The sequence below is a fragment of the Rhinatrema bivittatum genome, chromosome 4 (assembly GCF_901001135.1).
Source record: "Rhinatrema bivittatum chromosome 4, aRhiBiv1.1, whole genome shotgun sequence".
Classification (NCBI taxonomy): Eukaryota; Metazoa; Chordata; class Amphibia; order Gymnophiona; family Rhinatrematidae; genus Rhinatrema; species Rhinatrema bivittatum.
Genome location: NC_042618.1, coordinates 431,879,066 through 431,904,361, shown reverse-complemented (window position 1 = coordinate 431,904,361; position 25,296 = coordinate 431,879,066). Strand labels below are relative to the sequence as shown.

The 25,296-nt window shown below is 46.7% G+C and overlaps 1 protein-coding gene across 3 annotated transcripts in view; it reads right to left on the bottom strand.

Moving 5' to 3' along the window:
- SUMF1 (sulfatase modifying factor 1) overlaps nucleotides 1–25,296 on the bottom strand; it is a 70,629-nt gene that overhangs the window by 4,942 nt on the left and 40,391 nt on the right. For 2 of the 3 annotated variants that reach the window (XM_029601466.1, XM_029601467.1), the window contains 5 exons: nucleotides 22,073–22,155; nucleotides 18,924–19,046; nucleotides 14,844–14,958; nucleotides 13,837–13,950; nucleotides 4,857–4,916 (listed from right to left, as the gene is read on the bottom strand). In XM_029601466.1, the coding sequence (XP_029457326.1) occupies nucleotides 4,857–4,916; nucleotides 13,837–13,950; nucleotides 14,844–14,958; nucleotides 18,924–19,046; nucleotides 22,073–22,155 (495 nt within the window). Of the gene's footprint in view, nucleotides 1–4,856; nucleotides 4,917–12,714; nucleotides 13,951–14,843; nucleotides 14,959–18,923; nucleotides 19,047–22,072; nucleotides 22,156–25,296 lie in introns of all 3 variants that reach the window. The other variant, XR_003856667.1, reaches the window with a different exon arrangement.

Below are 25,296 nucleotides of genomic sequence, written 5' to 3'. Positions count from 1 at the left end.
AGTAGCTTGAGATCTATCTAATGTTTGGGTACTTGCCAGGTACTTGTGACTTGGATTGGCCACTGTTGGAAACAGGATACTGGGCTTGATGAACCCTTGGTCTGACCCAGTATGGCATTTCTTATGTTCTACTACAGGACCACAGGGTCAGGCCCTATCACTAGTGACTGGGCTTTAGAATGATAAGAATCTATTAGAAGACTTTGCTTCAGGGTTGTCAGGCATATAGAGGTCCATATTCAAAAGCATTTAGCCGGCTAACTCAGAAGTTAGCCGGCTAAATGAATATTTGAATACATATCTAGCTAAATTCTAGCTGGCTAATAAGTTGGGCAGCTAGATTTTAGCTGGATATGTTAGGGGCATAACTGGGAGGATTTGAGTTAGCCAGCCAAGTTAATCAGCTAACTTTGCTATTCATAGTTAGCCAGATGACTTAGCTGGCTAAGTCTCGTTGGACCAAAGAACTGACCTAAAGTTAGCCAGCTATAGCTAGCTGGATAACTTTAAGATAGCTGGCTATATTCAATAGTGTCTGACTATGGACTGCAGTATAATTATTGTAGGTCCATGATAACTGCATCCTTAGAACAATTTATGATAGATAATCACAAATGTGGGAAAATGCACAATAATTCTGTTCTCATTTTGCATGAGTTACTTCTCCGCTCTGTTCCCAGCAAACTCTGTGTCCATGTGCCCATCCTGGCTGCAAGCTGCAGTAGGACCAAAGAAGTGGGTCAGGAACTGGAAACACAGCCGCCGATGCAGGGGGGAGGGGGAAAGGAGAGCCACTCTTTCCATAGTTCTACTCAGCAACAGGTGACGATATCAAGACCAATGAAGCAATGGACGGAAGGACAGAAGTCCAGCCAGTGTGCACTCGGTGGTGCTCACTTGGGCTCAGTAAGTGCACTCACCACAGTTTGAAATTTGAGCAAGGAACCAGAGAGCATCGGTAACAAACACCCAAGAAAGTGGGAGCCTGGGTAAGAGTGGAAGGGGTGGTGCTATACTTACAACAGTGTTAGGTTCCATATTAGGTGCTACTACCAAGAAAGAGATCTAGGCGTCATAGTGGATAACACATTGAAATCGTCGGTTCAGTGTGCTGCGGCAGTCAAAAAAGCAAACAATGTTGGGAATTATTAGAAAGGGAATGGTGAATAAAACGGAAAATGTCATGATGCCTCTCTATCGCTCCATGGTGAGACCGCACCTTGAATACTGTGTACAATTCTGGTCGCCGCATTTCAAAAAAGATATAATTGTGATGGAGAAGGTACAGAGAAGGGCGACCAAAATGATAAAGGGAATGGAACAGCTCCTCTATGAGGAAAGACTAAAGAGGTTAGGACTTTTCAGCTTGGAGAAGAGACGGCTGAGGGGGGATATGATAGAGGTGTTTAAAATCATGAGAGGTCTAGAATGGGTTCATGTGAATTGGTTATTAACTCTTTCGGATAATAGAAAGACTAGGGGGCATTCCATGAAGTTAGCATGTGGCACATTTAAAACTAATCAGAGAAAGTTCTTTTTCACTCAACGCACAATTAAACTCTGGAATTTGTTGCCAGAAGATGTGGTTAGTGCAGTTAGTATAGCTGTGTTTAAAAAAGGATTGGATAAGTTCTTGGAGGAGAAGTCCATTACCTGCTATTAATTAAGTTGACTTAGATAATAACCACTGCTATTACTAGCAACGGTAACATGGAATAGACTTAGTGTTTGGGTACTTGCCAGGCTCTTATGGCCTGGTTTGGCCCCTGTTGGAAACAGGATGCTGGGCTTGATGGACCCTTGGTCTGACCCAGTATGGCATGTTCTTATGTTCTTAAGGGTGGTGGAGGGATGTGGCTGCAGCAGAGGAAGCTCAGACTGCTTGCTTTTCTTGGGTATGGGGTGACAGAAGAATGATCTCTGGAGGGGGGAGAACTCTGGTTGATGGCAGCAAAGTAGGAGGTGGATGGATTCCTCCTTATGGTGCTGCCCCATATGTGGGAAACCACTGGCAACTGCACCTCTAGACTGCAGCTGTACACCCATATTCAGTCATTGCCCAGATAGCAAAGTTATCTGGATAACTTTATCTGGTTAACTTTAGGACAGTTCCATGGCCCAACCAGACTTAGCTGGATAAATTATCCGGCTAACTCTAAATATTGGATAACGTATCTGCTCCCCGAAGCACCCCAGAACGCCCCTAAGTTACCTGGCTAAATTTTAGCTGGATAATAAGATTTCCAACTAAAATTTAGCTAGATAAGTGCCCACATATTCATTTCCTGTTCCCACAGGCTCTCTCTCTCTTCTGTCTGAGTTTCAGCCTTACCATGGCATCTGTGGTTCTGGCATCATGAGTCCCTTTTGTCTGATTGTCAGTTCTCCCCACTGGCAATGTTTCCCCACACAAGATGTGAGTGAAGAGTCAATAGGCTGTTCTCCCTTCTACTTCCTACATTACCAATAGGGCCCCACACTGTATCCCTGCTCTCTCTAGTTATAGATTTATTCTGAGGTCTTAAGGGTGAGGGTTTTCTTTCAGCCACTCAGTTGTTGTCATTTCAGAGCAGCCATGTTATGATTTTGTTTTTACTTTAGTAGGGTCTGTCTGTCTGTCCATCCCCTGGAAAAATTAGCAATCTTCTAGTTTTATGGCTTCTATCTATTTGTAGTGTATATCTGCAGAGCAAGAGACAGCTCTAGCAGACATATCGTATATGTGCAGAACTGCAGTTGTGTTCCTCAAGAAACATTGCCAGTGGGGAGAACTGACAATCAGGCAAAAGGGACTCATGATGCCAAAACCACAGATGTCATGGTAAGGCTGAAACTCAGACAGAAGAGAGAGAGCCTGTGGGAAGAGGAAAGATACTAATATTGGGGCAATAGCAGGCTAGGATGAAAAGAAATAGATCCAGCTGTCATATGGGTCTATCCTGTACCGAGCGGTAGGAAGAGCTGCGTTAGTGCCTGCGGCACCCGTGGTTGCCGCACGCACAGTGCAGCACACCTACCGCTCGATCCTGAACATTAATTTTATGTAAATGTAAACCGCGTCCGTGAAGCCTTAGGCCCGCGCAACCCATTTTACTGGATAGAGCGCCTATACAGTATCCTGGGTGCGCGGGCCTAACGCTTCACGCCACGCTGGTATCTGTCATTTCAAATGTCATTTGAAATGACAGATACCAGGAAGTCGGGACTGCCAGTCCCCCCTCCCCTCCTCCCGAAGCAGGGCGCGAAAAGCAGCCTTGCTCCGGGAGGAGGGGAGAAGGGACACTGACAGCGGCGAAGCAAAAAAGCGAAAAAACCAAAAGCTAAAAGTAAGTTGCTTCGCCGCTGTCAGTGTCTCTTCTCCCCTCCTCCTGGAGCAGGGCGCGAAAAGCAGCCTTGCTCCGGGAGGAGCAAAGAATAGACACTGACAGCGGCGAAGCGAAAAAAAAACCAAAAGCAATTTTGGTTTTTTTCAAAATTTTGGTTTTTTTCCAAAAGCAACTTACTTTTGGGATCTGTCAAGATCCCAAAAGTAAGTCGCTTTTGGACGCCTGCACAACTTACTTTTTTTTTTCAGCCATCAGCAGGAACACACGGCGATCGTGGCTCCGGTAGCTCCTCCCGACGAAGATGGCCGCCTGCACGGGGGAAAGCGTGCAATTGGCCGCTCAAGACGTGGCGTCACATCCCGTGACGCCAAACGTCGTGACGGCACGTCTTCAGCGGCCAATTGCACGCTTTCCCCCGTGCAGGCGGCCATCTTCGTCGGGAGGAGCTACCGGAGCCACGATCGTCATGTGTTCCTGCTGATGGCTGAAAAAAAAAAGTAAGTTGTGCAGGCGTCCAAAAGCGACTTACTTTTGGGATCTTGACAGATCCCAAAAGTAAGTCGCTTTTGGAAAAAACCCAAAATTTTGAAAAAAACCCAAAATTACTTTTGGTTTTTTTTCGCTTCGCCGCTGTCAGTGTCTATTCTCCCCTCCTCCCGGAGCAAGGCTGAAAAAGCAGCTCCGGGAGGAGGGAAGAACTGACAGCGGCGAAGCAACTTACTTTTTGCAGCCCCCTCCGGACATCGGAGGGGGGCTGCAACATTTTTTTCGCTTTTTTTTTTTTTTTGCTTCGGGAGGAGGGGAGAGGACTGGGGTTGCCACGGAGACCGGCACCCACGATCGCGGCCGGAGCAGGTGAGCGGGGGCTGGGGGAAAGCTTGCCACCTACCCTTACCCCTGCCTCTACCGCAGGGTCAGGGTAGGCGGTAAGTTTGCAGGTTAAACGCGCGACAAAACGGCAGGGAAAGATAGCGATAGTCGGGGCGCGGGTTACGGGATGCTAGGGAATAGCTAATTCGCTCGTTTGCATGCAATATCCATGCCGCGTGTGGAAGGGGTTGGCCGGGGATTTTAGGACGCGGTAGGAGTAGGTTATAGTGGATTCGGGATCGCAGGAAGGGATAACGTGGCCGGAAAGTGAGTAAAACGCGGCTTAGGAGCAGGGTAAACGCGGCCGCACTTTACAGGATAGACCTGTTTATGTGCTGAAATAAGAGGAAGCTGGTAAACAAAGAAAGAAAATTTCTATATAAATAGCTAATGTGCAGGCAGAGAACTGAAAGAGTTCTGATAGTGACTGTCAGGTCATTTGTCCCTCCTTCCCGATACTCTGTCTTTATTTTGTATACCAACAAAATGCTTTTAACCTTACAGAGTACCGTGTCTGTTTATCTGTAAACGAGGATAAGCACTGTAAGAAGCCTTCACAAAGCAAATTGTTAAATCCTTTTGGCAAACAATACAATTTGCTAAAATACAATAATTAAGATTTTCCTACAAGAAATTTAGCATTTATTGCTTTGCTCTGACCTTATGGCACATGTAGGATCCGCCCTTCTTTACACGATCTGTTCCAGAGGATGGTCCTTTCTGCGGAGGATAAACACATTTGGTAAGTACCTGAGGAGGCTGTAGGGTACTGGAGAGCAGGAGGCCACAGGATGCAGTGCTGGAGAAGGAGTTTGCACTGAAGGGGGCAGGGGCAGTCCTGTAGGCATGGTCTGCAGTGCTGGGGGGAAAGGTTTGCACTGAAGGAAGCAGGATGCATTGCTGGGGATGGAGGAGGTTTGCACTGAAGGGGAAGGGATGCAGCACTGGAGAGGAGGGGTTTTCAGTGAAAGGCGCGCAATGAGTGCTGGGGAGGAGGTTTTGCACTGAAGTGGGAGAGATGTAGTGCTGGAGAGGGAGGGTATTTCAGTGAAGAGGATTCAATGTTAGAAGCAGAGGGGATTTGCCCTGAAGGGGAAGGGATGCATTGAGGGAGAAGGAGGGATTTGCATTGAAGGGGGCAGGAGGTAGTGACTTGGGAGGCGTTTTAATGAAAGGGTGGATGTCTTGCTGGAGGGTGAGGTGCTTTGCTCTGAAGAGGGAGGGATGCAGTGACATGGGAAGGGTTTTAATGAAGGGGTGGATGCATTGCTGAAGAGGGAGGTGTTTGCACTTAAGTGGGAGGGATGCAGTGTTGGAGGAGGCGTGGCTTTCAGTGAAGAAGATGCACTGTTAGAGGCATAGGGGATCTGTACTAAAGGGGGAAGGCTGCAGTGGAAGAGTTTTAATGAAGGGATGGATGCACTGCTAAAGGGGAAGGAGGTTTGCTTTGAAGGGTGAGAGATGCATTGGTGGAGGTGGAGGGGTTTGTACTGAAAGGGGTGGGATTTAGGGCCATTTTAACTATGTAAAGTGCCCTGGGCAAACATTTGTGGCTGGGACCTCTTTTATATTTTCATATGTTCACCGCTACCCTCCCTCACCCCAGCACTCTCCTTCTTTCTTCCCTCTCGGGCCAGCCCTAGAAGCCTCCAACTAATCCTCTATGCTCTGCCCCGTGTCCACCTGTTAATCTGATGCCGGTGGCCCATTGCTGCAGCTTTCCTGACAGAAGGGCAGCTCACATATCTTCTCTTTCTGGCCTGTGTGAGCCCATGCACGTGCAGCATGCAGTGCCTCCTACTTTCGGCCTGTGCAGGCTGGCATGAGCATAGTGTTAAGGGTCTTGCATTATGGGCTCCCTGCTATTTAGAGCCCAGGGCAGCTGCCCCTTTTTGCCCATAGGTAAAAGTAGCCCTGGCAGGATGCAGGGAAGTGGGAGGGGTTTTAGTGAAGCAGTGGTTACAGTGCTAGAGGGGGAAGGGTTTGCACTGACGGAGATGGGAGGCAGCAATGTGGGAGAGATTTTAGCGAAGCAATGGCTGCAGTGCTAGAGGGGGAATGTTTTGTACTGATTGAGATAGAAGGCAGCAACATAGGAGGATTTTAGAAACGGGGTGGATGCACTGCTAGCTGGGGAGGAGGTTTGCACGAAGGGGAAGGATGCATTGCTCGGGTAGGGGGAGAATTTAGTGAAGCAGTGGATGCAGTGCTAGAGGGGGGCAAGGGTTTGAGATGGAAGGCAGCAAGATAGGAGTTATTTTAGAAAAGGGGGTGGATGCATTGGGGGGAGGAGCAGAGTGCTGTGTTTTAAAGAAGCAGCTTTTGCCAGGATTTGTATTTTGTTCCATAGCGATGTTGCAGTCGGGACTCATTAACCACATACAAAGTCCGGGATTTGGCCAAGTCCCTTTTTGCCATCCTGTGATTCTTGGTTGGATGTGTTCACGGATGCTGTATTGATCCGTTGTGTACAGAAAGCAAAGCTAGCAGGACAAAATATGCAGATAAAATAGTAAAAAGACAGAGCTTTGGAAATTATCTGGACAGTTTTACAACGAAAACGAAATGAGACTTGCTTGGTGCAGCCTCTCCGGACACCGTGCTCTGCTGCTATCTCATACACACCTCTAGGATTCTAAAGTTACAAAATGGCAAAAAATGAAAAAACAAAAACAAAAAAACCCCAAAATGTTTTTTTACAGATTTAATTGTTTTTTAATAATGAAAAGCCTTAAATTAGACCAATTTACGTCTCATGAAAGGTTAGATGATATGGTTTAGCTCCGTGTAACAAAGAAACCACAGCTGTTTTTGCACAAGGATGGCGTGGCTTAATTACAGGGGACAGAAGCAGGCGCTGTGGGAGAATGTGACGGCTTCCCACTCGCTCTAATCAGTCCCGACTAGAAGATAGTAATTGTCCCTTCAGGATTGGCTTATCACTGTGAAGAACTGAAATCCCCCTCCAGCAAACTTTCAATAGCATGAGAAGTAAATATCGTGTTATGTAAGGGAGAGGGGCAGTCAGCGGCCTCTGTGCAAATGGACTTGGGGCAGGTCCCTCACCTGCGCGAGCCGCTCTGAGCTTCAGCCTGAAGGCGCGTGCCAGAGCACGCGGCAGTGGGTATATGTGAGCCTGTCTATGCATTATTCTGCAATCCATCTAGGTGGAGGGTCAGAGACCACCTGTGCTGCTAGGCATGTAATATTTGTGGGAAAAAAAAAATACAGTCACACTATTCTCACCCCAAAGCTCCAAAGGCACATTAGGTTTCAGATTTAAGTTGAATTAAGGGTCAACAAACAAGATGTAGGCGATACCTTTTTATTGGACTCACTTAACAGATCTGTGATAAGCTTGGAGAGTTCTCCTCTCTTCATCAGCTCAGACAGGATAATTTTTGAAAGCTTGTATTAATTTAGTCCAATAAAAAGGTTATCACCTACATCCTCCTGTTTTATAATTCCTGGTATCTGAGTGGACTAACACAGCAATTGCAATTCTTTGTGTAAGCTTTAAGTGGAGACATCCTTATTTCATCTCAACAGAATGGTGCAGCACTTCAACAGATCAGCCCCTCCCCCCGGCAGGTCAATGGAACAGGCCTGCGATCCAGTTCTGCCTTTTGCCACATTGAATGCATGGATTTGTAGCTCTGAGTGTTCTTAAGAAAAAGCAGAACTATAAGCTCAGGCATGCAAGGGGACAAACCCAGGACTGGAGCAGCCTGTTCGGTCAACCTGGGTCCTGCTGGCATCCCTGTGCGTACTGCTATTGCTTCCCCCTGGGAGGTCTTGTAACGCCACCAGACAATTCCAGATACCTGAAAACTACTTGTATGGTCTTGAGCAGCCAATTACATCACTTGACATGTTCCAGTTCATCCGAAGTTTTGTGACGGTGCGTCGCATCTTTAACCGCAAGCAGCTGGGAAGTCACTAGCAGCTACGGGTTTGAAAGGGACTGGCAAATTCTCAGCCATTTGCCATTAAAGATTCGTTGTTCCAGCCTCTCTCGGTAAGGACTTTCTGCCGTAAATCAGCCCACCCACATTTGTAATCCAACAGAGAAAAGCCAGACATTTCTAGTATTGTCTGGAAGGCCTACTAAGGTTGCCAAGTTTTCCACAGACCAGGACTGGACACTTGAGAATGGGGGGCTCATTTGCATAAATTAGTATAAATCCTAGATCTATTGAACTATCTCAATATTTGCTCATGTACAATATTTTTGGATAATACTTATAGATCCAATAGAAGCTATCACAGCCTGCTAAGAATACAGTTAACCCCAGGAGTCATATAGTTACTAGATCACTGTATTATATATTCCAATCACTAAACTGCAAATAAAATACAGGAATTTTTCAGCACTATAAAAATGATAAAATTGTGTATTACTATGAATAAAAACTCTACATTTACAATAGATTTTATACAAAATATGCTCTACTAGAAATGCACATTAGGATATTGCTTTGCATGCTTTCAGTTCTTTAACTGTAGAAACAAGTTTCTTCACATAAATGTTCTGTGCAGTTTTATATTCTGTTGACAAGATGGACAGCCCAACAAGTTTTTATTGCAACACTAAAGAATGACAACATGTTTTGATCAACTTTAGCTTAGCTCAGAACAGGACTAAAACAGTACTAACTCCCAAGATTCAAGCAGCAACAACCCTACCCAAGAAAAACTATTGCTGCGGATATTATACTGGACCCTAGAACAACAATACACCTCCTAAGGAAAACTAAAACTGAATAAGCCAGAGTGCTATAGACTCCTAAACAGAAACTCACATATGCAGAAACCAAACCCCCACCAAATACGGAATAGTGGACCACGATCTAGAAACAAAATGTACAAACAAAAACTGAACTGAAAACCCCAAGAAATCAGACTCTGTAGTGCAAAACTGGAAAAATAAAACCCACCACCACCACCACCACTCTCCAACACTGCCCCTACCCGTCTTCTCCAGATGCTGAGTATTTCCATTTTCCCCCCTCCTCCAGGATGGCTCCCAGACAGCAGTCCCCCCCTGCTCCTTACTGGGCCTGCCAGCCAAGTGTGGATGCGATGACAGCTGAAGGAGGAAGCACTCTTTCCTTTGGGTGGCCACTTGGCCTGCGGGCATGGAATTGGGAGGCAGCCGTTCTTTCATGTCAGGTCCACCAAACGGACAGGCTCTTAAAGCAGGTAACACAAACAGGGCCAGGGTGTCCACTAGGCAAAATAGGTGGTCACCTAGGGTGCCAATCAGTAGGGGGCATCAAAGGGCAGCCATGTGGGTTCACGAGCGGAGCCCATCCTGCTCACAGCTGAGAGGAGTAGAGACTCGGCGGGCCGCAAGCGGAGCCCATCCTGCTCACAGCTGAGAGGTGTAGAGACTCGGCGGGCCGCAAGCGGAGCCCATCCTGCTCACAGCTGAGAGGAGTAGAGACTCGGCGGGCCGCAAGCGGGGCCCATCCTGCTCACAGCTGAGAGGAGTAGAGACTCGGCGGGCCGCAAGCGGAGCCCATCCTGCTCACAGCTGAGAGGAGTAGAGACTCGGCGGGCCGCAAGCGGAGCCCATCCTGCTCACAGCTGAGAGGAGTAGAGACTCGGCGGGCCGCAAGCGGAGCCCATCCTGCTCACAGCTGAGAGGAGTAGAGACTCGGCGGGCCGCAAGCGGAGCCCATCCTGCTCACAGCTGAGAGGAGTAGAGACTCGGCGGGCCGCAAGCGGAGCCCATCCTGCTCACAGCTGAGAGGTGTAGAGACTCGGCGGGCCGCAAGCGGAGCCCATCCTGCTCACAGCTGAGAGGAGTAGAGACTCGGCGGGCCGCAAGCGGAGCCCATCCTGCTCACAGCTGAGAGGAGTAGAGACTCGGCGGGCCGCAAGCGGAGCCCATCCTGCTCACAGCTGAGAGGAGTAGAGACTCGGCGGGCCGCAAGCGGAGCCCATCCTGCTCACAGCTGAGAGGAGTAGAGACTCGGCGGGCCGCAAGCGGAGCCCATCCTGCTCACAGCTGAGAGGAGTAGAGACTCGGCGGGCCGCAAGCGGAGCCCATCCTGCTCACAGCTGAGAGGAGTAGAGACTCGGCGGGCCGCAAGCGGAGCCCATCCTGCTCACAGCTGAGAGGTGTAGAGACTCAGCGGGCCGCAAGCGGAGCCCATCGCGTTTGCGGCTGAGAGAAGACTCGGCAACCACGAGTGGCGCCCATCCTGCTCGCGGCCAAAAAGAGAGGAGTGAGAGTGCACATGGGTGTGTGAGAAAGGGAACCTGTGTAAGTGGGGGGGGGGCGGGGGGTGTGCCAGAGAGAGAGAGGGAACCTGTGTGAAGAGGGAGTGTGTGCAAGAGAGAGAGAGCGGCTGTGTGAGGGGGTGTATGAGAGACAGACAGAGGGAAGGTGTGTGCATGTATATGTGAGAAAGAGAGGGAGCCTTTATGAGGGAATCTGTATGTGGTTGCGAGAGAGAGAGAGAAGGAGCTTGCATGAGGGTGTGTGTTGAATGGGAGGGATTGTGTGTGTATAAGACAGCGATGGTGTTAGTGAGAGGGAGGGAGCCTGTGTAGGGTATGTGTGTTAATGAGACAGGGAACCTAAGTGTGTGTGTGAGAAAAGGGGCCTGTCTGAGTGAATAAGGACATGTGTATGTGAGGGACAGAGAGAGTGAGAGCGAGAGAGCATATGTGTGTGTGTGTGTGTGTATGTGTGGAAGAGTTTGTGTGTTTGTGGGTGAGAAAGAACAAATGTGTATAATTGTGTGTGTATATGAGAGAAAGGAGAAAGTTTGTGCACAACAACCCCCGCTCCCCAACTCATCAGTTAATCCATGACAATCTCAGGGCATCTGGACATCAAAGGTTCCCAGGTAGTTTTGTTAGTTTTAATCATTAGGTGTTAATATTTGATTGTGCGCTATTTTTTTCAATTTTTGTTTTGGAGCTGGAACATTTTTTTTTAAATTATTGGATGTCACTCTATTTGTCTGCTATTTTGAACTGTTCCTTTTACTAGTATGGTTTTACTATCATTGATGTTTTATATTTCTTCATTTTATTGTTGCATAATTTTTACTTGTGTATTTGGGCCGGGGAGGATGGACCGGGGCCAGGACCTGGGTGGGGGGGAGGGCGCAAGGCAGGTTTGCCTAGGGTGCCTAATACTCTTGCACCAGTCCTGAAAACAAACCATACAGAAACTCCACATCGCAGCAAGCAAAGTTATGCTATCCAGCAACCGAGCCACTGCCATCACCATATCTCACCTCCCTGCCCAAGAGACGGCACCTACTCCTTACCTCCCCATCACTGCCCCCTGCAGCTCCAACTTCCAGAATCTGATCTCGATTTTCTTCTACGCCAGCTTTATCTGCAGACCTACCTTCTTGGTTCCTGGCTCCTTCACCTGCACACATGCACCACACACAGCAGAAGCCTTTCATAAGGACCCTTCACCATAGACTCCAGTCAACCCCTGGGTGACCTGCACAGTGCCTGTCTGGCGTTCCCTTGCACTGATAGAGAGAGCAGCTGAGTGCCCTGCCCCTTAAGCCTTACATGTTTAGGCCATCTAGAGGGAGGAGGCAGTGCTAACTGAAAGAAATTTGCAGACAGCCACTACTCAAGTCATCTAGAGAGGTTAACTGGAGTCGCTGCTGAGGGGTCCTTATAAAAGGCTTCTGCTGTGTGTGTGTAATGGACAGTTGGCAACCCTAGGGCCCACCCTTCAGGTTATCTGACTGAAATCTGGATAGAGTGCTCACTTGGGAGACAATGACAATGGACTGAAATATAAAAACAATAATCTAGAAGTTATTGCAAAAATAATTAACTTGCAATAGTTTTGTGACTAATCTCATCACTGAGGTCCATTTGTACCCCAGCATGAAAGTGCCTACTGTTCAGGGTATATGGAAATAATTTATAGTAGAGTTTAAATATAGTAGAGTATATAGTAGAGTACTAGTGCAATGTCCCAGCATTACAGGGCCACCTATTCATGACATATTACATATTAACTTCGAGGTCCACATGGAATGACGGTATATAAAAACACTCAAATAAATAAATAAATATTCAGTTACGGTCCAGATAACCTTATCTGGCTAACTTTAGGACAGCTCTTTGAAGTGACCAGACTTAGCCAGATAAGCTACCCAGCTAATATCCCTGAAATGTCCCTGGAATACATCTATATTAAATAATACAATATCTGGCTAAAAGTTAGCCAGGTAAGTGCTCAAATATTAATTTAGTTGGATAACTAGTGAGTTAACCGGCTTGATGCCTCTGACCATGGACCTCTTTATAAATAACGGCAGATATAGACCAAAATGGTCCAGCTATTCTGCCCAGCAAGATGGTTAGGGATGTAGCTGCCATTCTGTACAGGTTACCCCCTCGCCATCTGTTTAGAGTTGTACGATATAATATGTACTAGACTATTAGTGACAAAAAGACAAAAGAAAAAGATTGAAAATTTTTTTTGAAGTATTGTAAACAATCTGAGTTCAAAGTAGATTTGTACCTCAGTAGCGAAAACCCATTCTTTGCTAAGATACAAATGTACCTTGGGAGTTTTTTTGATTGCAGACAACTCACTGTTTATCATAATGGCCTGAAATTTGGAAGGATGAAAACTTTGTTTCAGAAATGGTCATTTTATCAGAAAAAGAAAGATGCCCAGTGTATGACTGTACTCTATACGGCAGAACAAGGCTTAAATGTCTTGGAATTAATTAAAACAAGCATTACCAAATAATTCCCGTGTCAGTACTCCTGGCTGCACACTCTCCATCAACACAGGAGCATACAGTTACTAGAAAACATGTGGGTACTCCAGGCTGCACACTCTCCATCAATACAGGAGCATGCAGTTACTAGAAAACATGTGGGTACTCCAGGCTGCACACTCTCCATCAATACAGGAGCATGCAGTTACTAGAAAACATGTGGGTACTCCAGGCTGCACACTCTCCATCAATACAGGAGCATGCAGTTACTAGAAAACATGTGGGTACTCCAGGCTGCACACTCTCCATCAATACAGGAGCATGCAGTTACTAGAAAACATGTGGGTACTCCAGGCTGCACACTCTCCATCAATACAGGAGCATGCAGTTACTAGAAAACATGTGGCAGTGCCATTTCTGAATACACCAGCATTTCTCCAGTTGATAAATAAACTCCTACGCACAGATCACTCTCATCCCTTCATGGGTCCCTGTGCATCTTCTAACCAGGTAGATAAATACTAGAAGAGGACACAGACTCTCTCTGTATACAGAAATCTTCCTGCTTTAGGGAGAAGCAGCCCAGGCTCGCAGCCTCGGCCACATCCTCACTCATGTGAACGTGGCTCTACTTCCCTCTTCTGCCTCCTTCTCTGGAGGGTCAGGCCTCACAACTCCTCCTCTCTTTCCATGCTGAATTATCCCTTTCCACAAGTGTTGCGTTTTGAAGGATTTGTGTACATTATGGCTGAGCATTAGGCACCGCACACAAAATACTTATAAAGTCAGCTAAAAATTGATTTTTGGGTTTTTTTTTAGAAATGCGCTTGGGGTTCAGAAGGCTGCCTTAGCTCCGGTTTGAAGTATTCCGTGCCATGCTCCCATTTCTCCTTGGCGCCAGTGAAGGAAATACTTACCGGGTTGTGAGTTTCCTCTCTACTATGCTGAACCGCCCACCAGTCCTCTGTCCACTCCCAAGCGTTGCCCACCATGTTATACAGCCCGTATGCGTTGGGCAGGAACGCTGTTACCTGGAAGAGAACCATGCCAGCCCATGAAGCCACAGAAGGGACCTGCAAGCGCCCCCAACCCCAGGAGGAGAACACAGAGCCAATGGGATTGCTGGTGTGTCCATTTTTAGCGTCATCGTTTGCCTGTCCTGCTTTTGTTCTGACTGTGTATGTTTACTTGGAATTTCTTGTATTACAACTAGTCTAAAAAAATAAATAGAAATCAAAGTAATGCAGGGACTACGGCCGCCAGTACTCTGATGCCATCTCCTTCTAGGGTGCAGCCCAGATCAAACCTGGGCTCTGTTTCACTCTCCAGGCAGCATTTTTATTAAATTATTCATTTATCAGTTCTTAACCATTTGAAATAAAGTTATTGTGATCACAGGAAAATGCGTGAATGCAAAGGAATAAAAAAAATCATACATAAACACTATTCAGGGTGAGGTGAGGAGAACAAGAAGGAACAAGGGAAAAACTAAAAGAAAATAGCAGAAAATCCACTACCATTGTAAAACGTTAGACACAAAAATTAAATAAGGTTATTTTAACAATTGGCTGGTTGAAGGGAAGGCTCGTGACCGGCTGCACTCATCCCAGGCCATTCCCGGTCTTCCCCCGACGCCATGCTCTGTCTTTGCAGCATGAATGCCACCACTCCTATGTGCACCCATAGGAACGCACATGCACACTTTCACCAGACTTAAAGACTGCTTATCCCAGGCTTTACCCCTCACGCCCCTACAGCTAAGGATCCTCTGTGCTTATCCCAGGCTTTACCCCTCACTCCCCCACAGCTAAGGATCCTCTGTGCTTATCCCAGGCTTGAATTTCCCTCCATTTGGCGAGCGTGAGGGTGACATGAAATGAAGTGAGGGGAGTGTAAGACCCAGCTCTGCCAGGAGAACACTTACAGGAGCGGTGCCCACGAACCCATCCTCACCACTGTTGCTTGTTGGGAAGTTCCCCTGCCAGATGTTGGCATAATGTTTTCCATTGGGATGCAGATTATTCCCCCATGGGAAGAGCCTGCCAAAGAGAGAAAACACGATTGTAAGAACAGGAAGAAAGAGAAATGGTGAAGGGAGGGAGAATTAGAGATACAAGGAAGGAGAGAAAGAAATGAGGGAGGGGAAGGAAGAGAGAGAATAAAAGACAAACAGAGTGAGAGAGCGCATGAGAGAAAGAGACCGAGAGAGTAAGCAAGAGTGCAAAAGAAAAGGACAGAGAGAGAGCATGTGCGAGACAAAGGGACAGAGCACGAGTGTGCGAGATAGAAGGGGATAGAGACAGCGTGTGCGAGAAAGGGCTGTGAAGCAGATTGTGATTATTTATTTATTTATTTATTTTTTATTTTTATTTATTTAATTTTATATACCGGCAACCGTTTGCACATCGTGCCGGTTTACAAGTAACTTACAACAAAAGATATATAGGCGTAGCCTTTACAGAGAACGGTGTATAACATAAACGCAGTAACAGAATAAATAACTAAATAACTAAAGGGAGGGATGGAGGGGGGTAGTCGAGACAAATGGGGGGGCAGGGGGAGGGTGCCACGGCTCTGGATTCAGCCAATGCTGCTAGGTCAGCAGAGGTCACACACAGTAGAAAGCACGAGACATGCCAAACCCTGGCGGCAGTCCGGGCACTGCCATAAAGGCTGTACTACCTTCTCAGGAACATCGCAATATTTTAAGAAGATTCAATCTTATGACATTTAAGACCAAAGAAAATGATGTCACCGTGGAGAGAATCGTGAAAGCCAATTCTGAGGGCAAAACAGCGAGTTATACATAAACTGCTCTCCCTGAACGCGGCTAAACGTAGGCGCAGGGTTCGCCCGGGCCCGGACTTTCAGCTGGATTAAGGGGAGCTGCTCCTGAGGCAGTGCTCTGGGTGAGATCAGAAAATATCACGCATTCATCTGTAGAAAGTCTACTCCCGCAAAAAGCAGCTGGACGAGTCCACGGGTGCTTTGAACCTGTGGCAAGTTTCAAGGAGAAAGCACAGTAAAAACTATCCTCAGACTCAGTCCCAATGCAGTTTGAGGATTCCTCCCAAATCTTCACCGTAAACTCCTGTTACATCAGACAAGGCCATCAGAAGAACTTGTGAAATGCCATGCTGGGTCAGACCAAGGTCCATCGAGCCCAGCATCCTGTTTCTGACAATGGCTAATCCAGGTCACGAGCACCCGGCTGATTCCAAAATGTAAATTTTCCCTCTTTGCTTTTTTTTAACTTTTTATTTATAACCGCACCAATACACAAATTAAATGCATACCATTAAATATATTAACTCACCTCAAACCAGTGACTTCTCTATTACGCCATTATGCAGACCCCACTCTGCATCATATTTATCCACTTGATCTCGTAACATATAAAGAAGCTTTTCCATCTGAGCAATGTCGGCCGCCTTGCTCTTCCGACAAGCCAGCATAGGAGATCTTGTCCATAACGGAGCCACTGTCAAGCATGCTGCATGCAAAAGGTGGCCCATCAACCTATGGTTTCCATGCATACTGTACCTATCAAGCCAGTGCCCCATGGGGCACAAAATTTCTCCAATGCAGTCCATGACTGCTGTCCAAAATGTCTGGACATTCTCACCATATATGTATAGATGTTCCGTCCTGTCCACAACTTCTCTCCCAACTTCAAAATTTTGCAAAAAAAATCACCCGGGAATGGTACATCCGATGCAGGAATTTATAAAGAGTTCTTTCCCCTTACCACCGATTGTCATATTACGTGACCTTCTCCAAACAGCCTTCCAATCTTTACCATCCCACTCCTCACCCAAATCTTCATTCCAGGATTGCATCAAGCCCAGAGATGTCCCCTGCTCCCCCAGCCGTAAATTTATTTCTCGTTGCTCTCTCCCAGGGACAAGTGATAGCTTTTATTTATTTAACTAATATTCCACCTTTTGTAGACATCAAAGTAGATTACATGAAATCGGAAACCCCACCCACAACCTACAATTTGCATATGGTGAAAAAGTAACAGAACACCACCCACCCAACCACCCCAAGTCTACCCAGTTAATAATGGTTATGTACTTTCCCTTGAGTAAGTGTCCACCATGGGCAGAATTAGTGCAAACTTTCCCCTCCCCCTGCCTTCTCCTATCTCTAAGAGTGAGAAGCGAGCTTAAGGAATCCCCCATTCAATTGCTGGCCTCTGATGAAGCATCAGATGCAAAAAGCGTTAGTGGGGAGGACAGCTCCCACTGAGAATTGGATCAAAATGATTAACTCATTTCTCACAGGCCATCCTAGGTCCTCAGCCAGTAATGAATTTTGGCAACCAAGGATGGTCTCTGTCTAAGGTGAATTTGTCCTATCTAGCACTGATGCATTTAACACATATGGACTTTTTCCCCCATCTTCATTGGTTCCCGGATGTGTTCTTGTCACTTTCCAGCATCGCATGACAGGTCAAAGCCATGTGGACCTCAGACAATGTCCAAACGAGCAGCCAAACCATTTTGAATGTTATTCATCTGTCGAGAGAAACACCACCACACACAGGAGATGGTCTTCCAAAACCCAAGATGCCTGTAATAGCAGTGTGTAAGGGCTCACAGCAGTATGAGGTACTACAATTACTACATAGCTTGAGTAAAACTTACATAAAAGAACTGCCCCGGGATGGGTGTAATGGCATTACTTGGCCTGAATCAGACTACTCTGTCTAAGGATGTGTTTAGAAGTTAGGCCTTAATGGACTCAGAGCTCTCATACATATCACGTGACTGTAGCAACTGTGAGAATATGAGACGTAAACACCAGGTATGCAGAATTTGTGGTGAGAGAGTTAGGATTGCAAGAGAAAGCTTGGACTGTGTTTTGGGAACCTCTGTATGTTTCTCACAACACGGTTTCAGATATGCAAATGGAAAGGGTATAACTAATAGGGGCATGGGGAGAGTAATGGCAGAGGGACTAACAGCAAGAAACAATCCTCACCAATAGAAGCAATTCAGCTGCCCTAAACATAAGAAAACTGCTTGTACTACATTATTATCATTACAGCTCTGTTCTTTGCTATATCTGTGCATTCTGCTTGGCTCTCTGGAATGTAGCTTAATATTAATAATAAACACTGTTATCTCAGTATCTATTGTGTGCTGACTCAGAGAGTGTGAGATTAACTGTGTGAGTGTGGTCTTGTGTTTTCTTAAGTAGTAGGTCCTGCCAGGATAGGAAGAGCATGGGAGATACTGCTCTTTGTGTTTTCTTGTTCAGGTCCTGTCAGTAGAGGAAGAGCCTGAAGGATATCACTCTGGGTCTTGAGGTGGAAGATTCTGTCGGGAGGGGAAGAATTCCAGCACTCTATGTCTCTGTTCTTGATCTTTCTTTTCCACACCCATGCAGAGCGAACCTGCAACTCTGGGAGTCTCAGTGGCAGTGTCGTGTGGTCATCAATAAGAGTGATACCAGAGTTCTGCAAGAAACTCTGCTGCAAGGCCCCCAGGACCACTACTACAATGACCAAACTAGGAATAATGATTCTGTGCTTCTGGGGCGGATGGGGAAGGTCTATTAACGCAAGAGAAAAATCTGCAGGTTTTTGTGAATGAAGGCTCATGGCATCAGATCCCAACCCTGGCTCCAACTGAGCTGGAAGAAGGAGAAAGGCAGGACTACTGAGCCCAACCCCAACCTCACCCCCAAAACCTGCCATTATGGCCAAAAATGAACAAAGGGGGCTCCATCAAGTGGCATGTGTGTGTGTGTGGGAAATTTCACGTGTGCCCAGAAAAGCTTTTCCAGAGTCCTCTATGAGTCCGTCCGTGTCGTCGCTGTCAGGTGTCACCCAGTGGCGTGCATGACATATCCTGTCGGTCCTTGGAGAATCAGGTTATTCAGACAGAAGCTGTAAGAAGTGTTCATGCTGCACATAACATTTGGCGAAGATAAAATCAGATTTAGACAAACAATTCAAGTGGCTGCAAGCGGCGGTAATTCCTTCCATGACACAGACCTGTTCTCACGGCCCCCTCGGCAAGCATACTCCCACTCAGCCTCAGTAGGGAGGCGCTTCCCAGCCCAGGCACAGAACTCGGTGGCATCTCTCCAGGAGACATGAAGGACAGGGTGATCCATTCTGCGATGGTGCAAGAAGAAAAAGACAAGTCAAGAGGGGGATTAAATCTGCCCCCTGCAGCAAGATTCGATACACACGTGTTTCGATGATACTTCAGCTGAAGAGCAGGGAATTACCCTAGGTTCCACAGAAACAGCAGCATGGTCAGCCCCAGTCTCTAACCACAAAACCACTCTTCCTCCCCCAGTTCTCATCTGCAACTTCCACTTCTGCTTAACTACGTCACTGTTCTACCCTGCCTCTTACCCATCACATTTCAAACATTAATTTAAAATCTAGATCCTTTCGCCACCCCCAATCCAATAATATTCATTAAATCTTGAAGAACATGGAGGCATCCTGAAGTTATCTAGAGAACTAGTTTGTTCAAGCAAGGAAGTTAAATGTCATTTTTATGATGAGTTCTCCATAAGCCTTCTGTTATTACTCACTGACATTTCAGACATTCTCTAACAAAGTTCACAGTTAGCCATTGTCTATCTTCCAACACACAACTGACAGCTTCCCTAGTTCAATGTCATCTTTTCAACATCCCAGTTTCAGGCTATGAAGTTCCCTTGTCCCCATGTCATTCATTCCTGCATCCCAGTGCTAGGCTATGAGCTTCAATTGTTCCACATCACCTTCCGGCATCCCAATGCCAGGCTGTGAGCTTCCCTAGACCCATTAGACCCTTCCAGCATCCCAATGCTAGGCTGTGAGCTTCAATAGTTCCATATCACCTTCCAGCATGCCAATGCTAGGCTGTGAGCTTCCCTAGTCCCATGTCACCCTTCCAGCATCCCAATGCTAGGCTGTGAGCTTCCCTAGTCCCATGTGACCCTTCCAGCATCCCAATGCTAGGCTGTGAGCTTCCCTAGTTCCATATCACCTTCCAGCATCCCAATGCCAGGCTGTGAACTTCCCTAGTCCCATGTGACCCTTCCAACATCCCAATGCCAGGCTGTGAGCTTCCCTAGTCCCATGTGACCCTTCCAACATCCCAATGCTAGGCTGTGAGCTTCCCTAGTTCCATATCACCTTCCAGCATCCCAATGCCAGGCTGTGAGCTTCCCTAGTCCCATGTCACCCTTCCAGCATCCCAATGCTAGGCTGTGAGCTTCAATAGTTCCACATCATCCCTTCCAGCATCCCAATGCCAGGCTGTGAGCTTCCCTACTCCCATATGACCCTTCCAACATCCCAATGCCAGGCTGTGAGCTTCCCTAGTCCCATGTGACCCTTCCAGCATCCCAATGCTAGGCTGTGAGCTTCAATAGTTCCATATCACCTTCCAGCATCCCAATGCTAGGCTGTGAGCTTCCCTAGTCCCATGTGACCCTTCCAACATCCCAATGCCAGGCCGTGAGCTTCTCTAGTCCCATGTGACTCTTCCAACATCCCAATGCCAGGCTGTGAGCTTCCCTAGTCCCATGTGACCCTTCCAGCATCCCAATGCTAGGTTATGAGCTTCAATATTTCCACATCACCTTCCGGCATCCCAATGCCAGGCTGTGAGCTTCCCTAGTCCCATGTGACCCTTCCAGCATCCCAATGCCAGGCTGTGAGATTCCCTAGTCCCATGTGACCCTTCCAGCATCCCAATGCCAGGCTGTGAGATTCCCTAGTCCCATGTGACCCTTCTAACATCCCAATGCCAGGCTGTGAAATTCCCTAGTCCCATGTGACCCTTCCAACATCCCAATGCCAGGCTGTGAGCTTCCCTAGTCCCATGTGACCCTTCCAGCATCCCAATGCCAGGCTGTGAGCTTCCCTAGTCCCATGTGACCCTTCCAACATCCCAATGCCAGGCTGTGAGCTTCCCTAGTCCCATGTCACCCTTCTAACATCCCAATGCCAGGCTGTGAGCTTCTCTAGTCCCATGTGACTCTTCCAACATCCCAATGCCAGGCTGTGAGCTTCCCTAGTCCCATGTGACCCTTCCAGCATCCCAATGCTAGGCTGTGAGCTTCAATATTTCCACATCACCTTCCGGCATCCCAATGCCAGGCTGTGAGCTTTCCTAGTCCCATGTGACCCTTCCAATATCCCAATGCCAGGCTGTGAGCTTCCCTAGTTCCATGTCACCCTTCCAGCATCCCAATGCCAGGCTGTGAAATTCCCTAGTCCCATGTGACCCTTCCAACATCCCAATGCCAGGCTGTGAGCTTCCCTAGTCCCATGTGACCCTTCTAACATCCCAATGCCAGGCTATGAAATTCCCTAGTCCCATGTGACCCTTCCAACATCCCAATGCCAGGCTGTGAGCTTCCCTAGTCCCATGTGACCCTTCTAACATCCCAATGCCAGGCTATGAAATTCCCTAGTCCCATGTGACCCTTCCAACATCCCAATGCCAGGCTGTGAGCTTCCCTAGTCCCACATCACCTTTCAGCATCCCAATGCTAGGCTGTGAGCTTCCCTAGTCCCATGTCACCCTTCCATCCACATCCCTAATCTCATGGCATTCCTTCCAGGATGCCAGTGCCAGAATAGGAGCTTCCCTATTCCAATGTCATACCTTTCATCTTCTCAAGTCTCATCTGACAGAGCACAGCTCTGTGTGTTAAGGGATTAACTCTGAGCTGCTTGTCACTTTGCCTCTATATCAGCCTAGTAAATTCTTGCCAAACATAGTGACAACATTTCAGTTGTTTCTAGGGACAGCTATTTCTATTAACAAAGAGATTATCTTAAGGCTAGCACAGTGACTCAGTGGCAGCATTGCCACAGCAGATCAGGTTTAAATTCCTTAGGCTGATCAGAGATACTGTGAAACCAGCATTCACAGCCCCAAAGGGAGGGAGATCTAATCATTATGAGAAGAAAGAAATGCTCTCTGGCATTGTTCCCTTTTATCTAACCATCTATTGACTTACTAAAAATAGAATTTTCCCCATGCTGTGCCCATGGAAAAAAAAACATCTTTATTGAATGAGACTCTACTTTTTAAGCTTGCAGGCGTGCTGCAGTACCCGAACCTTATATATTTTGTTCTGGATCCTGAGCTATATACATATCAGAAAATATCACTTGCATTCTCTCACCTATCAAGGATATTCGAATCAGGGCCTTCAGGGTGTTTCCAATTGGCTCCTTTCACAGGCAACCACCAGGGAGCAGCTGCGACCTGAAAACAGGTCGAGAGTGACTGATTAATAAGAGCCTTCAAAATCCTCGACCTCGGCTCTCACGTGCTAGGGAGAAAGTGGCACAATTTCTGCAGGGCATCGCAGGCCCAGCTTCAAAACCCAACCCTAGAACAAGGACTTCTCAGTACCCAGGATGCTCGTCGCTGTTGTCCTGCGGTACACAATTCACAAATCAGACCTGGCATAGGCTCAAAAGCTCATCGGTTACTCAAAGGACCCCAGCAAAACTCCCTGTCCCTGGCAGAATGAATGCTAAAGCCAGATTAGCAAGAGAAGATTCTCAGTTGCGGCGACTCAGATCTTGAACCTCATGAGTACATCAGACCTTCTGGCAGAGCTGACATCACATGAGATTTCACAAAATACTTCACTTTCTTCCTGAAACAGAGAAATGTGATGGCAGAAAGAGACCATACGGCCTACCCACTCTACCCATCCACAACAACTGCTCAGCTCTACAATCCCTTCCACTCCTTCAGAGATCCCCTGTGCTTGACCCATGTTTTCTTCAAATTCAGATGCCTGTCCTTGTCGCCACCACCTCCATGGGGGAGACCGTTTCATGCATCCACCACCCTCTCTGTAAGGAAATATTTCCTTAGAGCGACAGCTGTGAGTGCTGCCTCTGCAGCATCCCCAGCTGGCCTGGGGAACGGAAGCCCGGCCTGTGAATTGAAGCCACGCTTGCCACTTCAGCCAGCATGCCAGTACAATTTTTTTTATGCCTGTGCCAGAAAACATAATGGCGAAAACAAAAAGTCCCAAGAGAGACTCCCAAGACTGCTAAAAGAGGTCTTCATGTAAACCGGCCTCCCCTTCCCATCCTGGTGATAACTGCTCCCTGCTGAAAATCTTGCCGCTTGTCATACGTATGAGCAGTCTGCTCCAGGACAGCTGTACGCACAGCGCAAGCCTGCCCAGAGTCCTGTGTGAAAGGGCAGCATATGAATGCAAGAAACAAACAAAAAAAGCTTTTCTTCTGCTCAGCCCTCAATCTACTCTCTTTCACCCATGTCCTTTAACCCCCTTGCTCCAGAGCCTCCTTTCCATTGAAAGAGACTCGTCTCCTACGCATTGGTAGCTTGGAAGTATTTAAATGTCTCTGTCATAACTCCATTATCCCACCTGGCCTCTAGGGTACACCTGTTTAGATCTTTAATTCTGTTCCCCATATGCTTTACAGTGAAGATCACTGACCATTTTAGTAATCACTCCAACTGGTTTATATCCTTTTGAAGGTGCGGTCTCTAGAATTGTACACAGTGTTCCAAATGAGGTCTCGCCAAGGACTTACACAGGGGCAATATCACCTCCTTTTTTTCTGTTGACCATTCCTCTCCTTATACACTAAAGTATCTTTCTGGCTTTTGCCGCTGTCTTACCCACTTGTTTGGCTGCTTTATGTTTATCATGAGAGGTCTAGAACGGGTCTAGAACGGGTTGATGTGAATCGGTTATTTACTCTTTCGGATAGTAGAAAGACTAGGAGGCACTCCATGAAGTTAGCATGGGGCACATTTAAAACTAATCGGAGAAAGTTCTTTTTTACTCAATGCACAATTAAACTCTGGAATTTGTTGCCAAAGGATGTGGTTAGTGCAGTTAGTATAGCTGTGTTTAAAAAAGGATTGGATAAGTTCTTGGATGAGAAGTCTATTACCTGCTATTAAGTTCACTTAGAGAATAGCCACTGCCATTAGCAATGGTAACATGGAATAGACTTCGTTTTTGGGTACTTGCCAGGTTCTTGTGGCCTGGATTGGCCACTGTTGGAAGCAGGATGCTGGGCTTGATGGACCCTTGGTCTGACCCAGTATGGCATGACCTTATGTTCTTATCCCAGATCCTGCTCTTGTTTTGTGTTTAGAAGCTTTCCTATACCGTTCCCTTGGGTTTCTTGCAGCCCAAATGCATGAGTCTGCATTAGCTCCAGACTGTAAACCATTCCTGAAGCTTTGCTAGATCCCTCCTCATGTCTTCCGTATCCTCCTGGCTGTTTACCCTGTTGCAGATTTTGGTATCAAAGCAGAAAACAAAGCACTTTTCTGACTTGTTAATGAGAAGTGCCGTTTTTTTTTTTAATAAAGTCTTCATACTGTAAGTTATAGTTACTGATCACTATTAAAGGAGGATGGACTTCTCCTGGGGAAAATGTAAGCATTTATCCTGATATATGGAAGGTGACAAGCTCACTGTAAGAAAGTTTTTTAATTACAGACAAGGGATCATTGAACTTTCAGCTTTTTTCTTACACTCCACTATGCAAATGTATGTATTTCCATTATATAATTAGATATTACATGTTATGTACAGCCATCATACATTATGTATCATAAGGACTATATTCAAAAGCCATTTAGGCAGATAACGAAATAGTTATCTATCTGAACAGCTTACCCGGCTATATTCAGCCCTTATCCAGCTAGATTCTAGCTGGGTAACTAGTTTAACTGGATAAAATGGGGGCATTCTGGAGGCAGGCAGGAGGCGGTCTGGGGAGGAGCAGAGTTAGCCGCCCAAGTTAACCACTTAACTTGAATATTCAGAGTTAGCCAGGTGCATTCTGTGGCTGACTCTGGCCGAATATACCCTGCTAGTTAGCTGATTATGTATAACTGACTAACCAGCACAGCCGCATAGCGACTGAATATGGACCTTGATATATTTTACAAGCACTTCCATTAAATTATATGCTGCATATGAATCTCTGTTATATTTAAGCTTGCATCTTTTGATCCACAACAAGTTGCAGAGTTTTTAAAATAGAAGTTTAAATGGCCAAAAATAGGGACAGAGATTTAGTGAGATAATGCATTTAATTACAAGGCACGCAGGGACCAATGTATGCAGTATTTTTCATAGATTCAAAATGGGATAAAAACTCTTTAGTAATCAGGTTGTTGTGAGGATCCGCTGTCAAATTCACTTCTGGCCTGTAGGTGGCACTGTAGCGATTTCGACTATCTATTCAGTCCTCCCAGCTCTGTGCTCCTTACTTCCCCCAGGAGTCATCTGGTTTCCTGCCTGGTTGTGTTTTAATTCTCAAGCTGTTTGTCAGTTAAGTTGCCAGAGATTTGTCCTATTACATGGTCCTCATACTCTGGCTCTGGTTGGGTTAT